We start from the raw sequence: 5,406 nt of genomic DNA, 5'->3' as shown, positions 1-5,406 counted from the left end.
CATATGCAAATGTGTAGGCGACTCTGCCATCCCAAATGGAGGACTGTACATAGGGTTATGTAAAAAGCTACACACAGGTCAATAGTGCTTCTTAAATTGTCATTTTTTGTAGTCATGTCCACTCTGGTACAAGTGGCATCTGTGACGATCGCGGTTGCCACCTGACGGCCATCCCGATCGAGGCGGTTCAAAATTTTAAGAGTGGGTCTAAGGGCATGTACAACAGGGTACAGTCAGCCGTCTTTAACAGCTGCCACATAGGAAAATAATTGACGTGGGGGAGAGAGAAAGAGAAAACTGAACTAGGCTGTCGGTAGAAATAGCGACGATCTGTTGCCGTATAAATCGCTCGTTACAGACGATCTTTTCCCGTTGTACTAGTGCGTTGGTTATCATGGGCCGCATCGTGGGCAGGAAATCTGTTTAAATATGCATGCACGTTATGGAGTTTTAGATACTAACTCTAAAGACAACCCGTTGTAATAGCTATCTGTACATCCTGTCTGCAAATGACGTGGAGCAGTATTACAGACAACGGCCGTCTAATCTGTTGCACATGCCCTAAACAAGGTGGCCAGTCAGCGGTGAACATTACCTTAAAAAAAGTCAGCGGTGAACAAGTAGGACGACCGTTTATCCCGGATCGAAAACTCTACGTGCAATTTCTACTCTTGATTCCACCTCTATCTTCCATCCAACACTAATCAAAATCGAACTTGTGGCAGACGAGGAATATGAGACCAAAAAGTAGTGACAGTGTATACGGTTGAGACCGCCATCAAGACAAAAAGTATTACTCCAGGAAAGCCGATCTGGAAACCGATAGGCACTGAGAGGAGAGGAGCTGCACCGCACGTACTGGCGCCGGGCGGGCACAAGAGATCGATCGGGCGGCCCCGGCTGGCTCACGCCGCCGCCTGCCATGAAGAACGCGACGCCGGCTGAGCCTGAGGGCTGCAAGCGATGGGCCCCGGCGATCAACGCGGTGGTCGTTGCCTTCGTGCTGATTGTGCCACCTCTCTTCCTTCTCCTTGGCGGCCGCAATGGCGAGAGGCCAGCGGTCTGGATCAAGACGGCCGTGGCCGGCTTACGGCGAGGTTGTTTCTTTTCTTCAGTCTCCTCCTTCCATTGTTTTTTACATGGTCTGTTGGCTCGATCGGTGAATGGCTACTGCCTCCATTCCAACGAATAAGACGCACACGCATCTCAATATTCAATTTTAATCATAAATTAGATTAATTAAATGTGAATTATATGCAATAAAAATTATACCATTGAATTGTATAGAAAAGATGTTTTCAGTGGTATAATTTGTAAGTCACTAAAATATATATTATTGATCTAATCTAAGTTATGGTCGAAGTTGGACTTTGGGATGTGTGCTGAATTTTTCTGGTATTAGGACATCTCCAACTTTGACCCCCTAAATTAAACAACTATGTGTCCGCGGACCAGCCCTGGACACTGATACGGGAGCCGGCCATCTAACCATACCCCCTAAATGTCCATCTATGCATGTGCATCTCGTGGTTGAGGAGAGAGGGGATGTCCGACGTGGTGGCTTTTGATTGCCTAGACGGATGTCCGGGCTCCCCAAAGCACCCCCCCCCCCCCCCCCCCCCCCGCCCTCCAAAGTTTGCTTCTGGTTTACTGAAATCTGGAAGTTCAGACCAGTCCACAGACGTTTGAGAGATATCATTTGATGGCAAAAAGTGCCCAGACTCCCGTAAAAGACATATAGGGGATATTTGAGGTTCTGCGTTAGAGATGCCCTTACCCATGGATGGTATTTTTCATCATTATTATGTTGTTTTCGGTTTCAATGAGGTGTCATATAAAATATCATGTTAAATATGCGTCAGTTGCCTGACTATGGCAACAACAGTTTTCCAACAGGAGGGGAGGCCGCGTAGAGCAACAATGCCAAAACGGAGAGATGAGGCCGGCCATGGTGCCTTGACGAGGCCTAACCACGGTTTCGGTCACTTTTGTGTACTTTTTGTCACATTTATGAAGTTCTCAGTCATTGTTGTGAAGTTGTTTTTCTTTTTGTTATTTCAGTCCTCGTTCGCAGCAAGTCTTGGTTACAACCTTTTTTAGGGGCCTTTTGTAAACTTAAAAGGACATAAAACATTTTTGGTTGTCTAATTTGTTATAGTTGATTTTGCGTTTTCTTGTAATTTGTCGGTTTTTATTTATTTATTTTCTTTGTATTTGTGCAATTGCTGCAGTTTATTGGTGGAGAATAGAAGTGATTGAAACTTTTGAAGTTTTCAGTCATCTCGGCCATGCGCCCTAGAAACACTCCCTTTAGTAGAGGAAACAGCTTTCGGATCCCCTTCATCTATTTTGTTGTACTACTATGCATTACAATTTTCAAAATTCAAGTCACAATTTTGATCAACATCGTGCTTGGTTAGAGTGAGAAAATCCACTTGTTTGATTGAGTACCATCCGCCCAGACTGAAGAACCATACTTCTGCAACTTCTGCAGGTCCTGCCGAAGTATCCTTACTGAACGAGAATGCAGGAGCACACGCTGACAAGCTTCTTGGCGGGCTCTTGGTCGAAGGCTTCGACCAAGAATCCTGCCGCAGCCGGTACCAGTCCGCCGCGTACCGTCGGAACACCGGCAGGCAACCTTCACAGCACCTCGTCTCCAAATTGCGGAGCCACGAAGCCCTGCAAAGGCGGTGCGGCCCGGGCACCGCCGCCTACACCAACGCCCTGGAGCAGCTCAAGTCTGGCAAGAGCGTCGCGTCACCGGAGTGCAGGTACCTGGTCTCCATCTCGTACCGCGGCCTCGGCAACCGGATCATCGCCGCCGCGTCGGCGTTCCTGTACGCGGTGCTCACCGACCGCGTCTTCCTCGTCGACCCCAGCAACGGGATGGACGAGCTGTTCTGCGAGCCCTTCCCCAACACGACGTGGCTGCTACCTCCGGGCTTCCCGCTTGTCAGCTATCAGGGCTTTTATCTCTCCACGCCGGAGCGGTATGGGAGGATGCGAGAGGACGGTGTGCTCAGAACCGGTGAGGTAAACGGGTCCGCCGCCGCAGAGCTGCCGGCCTTCGCGTACATCCACCTCGACCACAACCAGACGGACCACGACAAGCTTTTTTTCTGCGATGACGACCAGCGGCTCATGTCCAACATCCAGTGGCTGGTGATGAGGACGGACGGCTACATCGCGCCGGGCCTGTTCCTCGTGAGGGCGTTTCAGGGGAAGCTCGACGCCTTGTTCCCGGAGCGCGACGCCGTGTTCCACCACCTCGGCCGGTACCTGTTCCATCCGACTAACCGCGTCTGGGGCCTCATCACGCGGTACTACGACGCGCACTTCGCGCGGGCACGGCGCGTGGTCGGCATCCAGGTGCGCGTCTTCCCGTGGCAGGCTGACTCGCCGGAGCTCCTGGAGCAGATCAAGACGTGCACGCAGAACCAGAAGCTGCTCCCGGCGGTGCTTGGTGAGGAAGACGACGAGCCGGCGGCCGCGCCCGGTGGCGCGGCCAAACCCACTGCTGTTCTGATCACCTCTCTCAAGGCTTGGTACTACGACAAGATGAAGGGGGCGTACTGGGAGCGCGCGACGGCGAACGGCGAGGTGGTGGTGGTGGACCAGCCGAGCCACGAGGAGACCCAGCGCTACCATGTGAGGTCGCACGAACGCAAGGCCTGGGCAGAGGTGTACCTGCTGAGCACGGCGGATACGCTGGTCACCACCGCCGAGTCGACGTTCGGGTACGTGGCGCAGGGGCTCGGCGGAATGAGGCCGTGGGTGCTGAGGATGGGGATGATCAACACGACCGTGAGCTGGCCGTGCAGCAGGGACATGTCCATGGAGCCCTGCTACCACGTCCCGCCGGTGTACGACTGCAAGCGACGCCAAGATGCCGGCAAGATCGTGCCGCATGTGCGTCACTGCAAGGACTGGCCCACGGGGTTGAAGCTAGTTGATCCAAAGGATTAGTGAAAGAGGACACTAAGACCATTATAGAATTATTATAGAAAAATGGATTTCACACAAATCCGTCGTCAGATTGTTAACCATGGCAAATCTGATATTTTTATGACAAATTCTTTGAGCGGACATAGCAAATCCTGCCAAAAACCTAAGCATGGCAAGAATTTAGCATGTTTGCTGAACAACAAGGCAATTTGCCATTAAAAATGACAATTTATTCATGGTTACAATCTGACATCAGATCTGTAACATTACCATATAGTGCTATCATATTTTCTGTACATTAAATAGTTAAAAGGACGTGTTTAAGATTCATCTAAATATGACATTATCATGTCACATCTAAGAGCATCTTTAATAGATAACGCAAATTTAGATATGTAAATGTGGGTGTCATATAATTTACATCACCAAAAAGTGAATTTTACCTCTCTAAAAAACCCTCAGCTCCAACATATGATGTATATTTGGTGATGTAAAACTTCTACTCCAATAAATGATGTATATGAAGATGTAAAACCAGTTCAACTACTACATCATTTCAAACATATCAAATTCATTTGAAGAAACATAGTCCTTCAAATATAATAATTAAACATACTTCAAACTACTGCATCCATCAAACTACTACTACTACTAGGGCGTGTTTGGTTGACGTAGTGAATAGTAGTTGCGTTGCATACACATCTAAACCCAGCGTGGCTATGGAAAAACACCCTCATATGCGACATCTGCGAGTTGTTTGGTTGCCTGCATCTAGGGTCCCTGCATTAGGTAATACGCAAGTGCACTTTGTTTGGTTGCCTGCATTGGCCCAAGCGGCACATGAACTCGGTGTTTGGTTGCACGCATGAGGTATGATTAAGAGCTAGCACTTCACTTAGCAGACAGGGTTAAGAGCTAGCAGAGGGAAGGGGAGAAGAAGTGCAGTGTGCGCTGGACAATGGCGACTACGGTGGATAGTGGCCGTGGCGCCGTGTTCGACATGACAAGCATGGAGTCGTGGACGAGCGACACCGTCGGCGAACTAGTTGCGGTGCTCGCGCAAAGACAATGGACAGAGGAGGAGAATGCAGTGCTCGCGCCATTGCAGCGTCAGTGCAGTGGACGAGAGAGGAGGCCGAGATGATCGACGCTGGAAATGACTCCAGTGCAGTAGGGCGAGAGAGAGAGGAGGCCAAGATGATCGACCCCATCGGCGGCGCGGCGAACTGCAGTGTGCACGGAGGCAGAGGACACAAGAAAGCAGTATGCGCGCCATTGCACCGTCAGTGCAGTACGAGGACGACAGAGAGTAGGCCGAGATGAGCGACACCGAAAACGACTCTAGTGTAGTAGGACGTGGGCAAGGAGATCAAGGGGAAGGGCGTCGGCGTCGAGAGGGACAAATAGGAGGGCTCTGAACAGAGGACAGAGGAGCTCGACTTGGCGACGGCAGTGCAG

At 50.4% G+C, this 5,406-nt stretch overlaps 1 protein-coding gene across 1 annotated transcript; it reads left to right on the top strand.

The window, feature by feature from the left end:
* Positions 1-922: 922 nt before the first annotated feature.
* LOC109756126 (fucosyltransferase 2-like) lies at positions 923-3,969 on the top strand. Its single transcript, XM_073502797.1, has 2 exons — positions 923-1,097; positions 2,495-3,969. Exons 1-2 carry the CDS (start codon positions 923-925, stop codon positions 3,967-3,969), a joined length of 1,650 nt encoding a protein of 549 aa, XP_073358898.1.
* The last annotated feature ends 1,437 nt before the right edge of the window (positions 3,970-5,406 follow it).

The sequence above is a fragment of the Aegilops tauschii genome, chromosome 7 (assembly GCF_002575655.3).
Source record: "Aegilops tauschii subsp. strangulata cultivar AL8/78 chromosome 7, Aet v6.0, whole genome shotgun sequence".
Taxonomy (NCBI): Eukaryota; Viridiplantae; Streptophyta; class Magnoliopsida; order Poales; family Poaceae; genus Aegilops; species Aegilops tauschii.
Note: the sequence above shows the minus strand (reverse complement) of the source record. Positions and strands in the feature narration are given on the sequence as shown.

Coding starts and splice junctions, on each gene's coding strand:
- LOC109756126 (XM_073502797.1), top strand. CDS start 923: ATGAAGAACGCGACGCCGGCTGAGCCTGAGGGCTGCAAGCGATGGGCC. Junction 1,098..2,494: donor CGTGGCCGGCTTACGGCGAG/GTTGTTTCTTTT, acceptor CAACTTCTGCAG/GTCCTGCCGAAGTATCCTTA.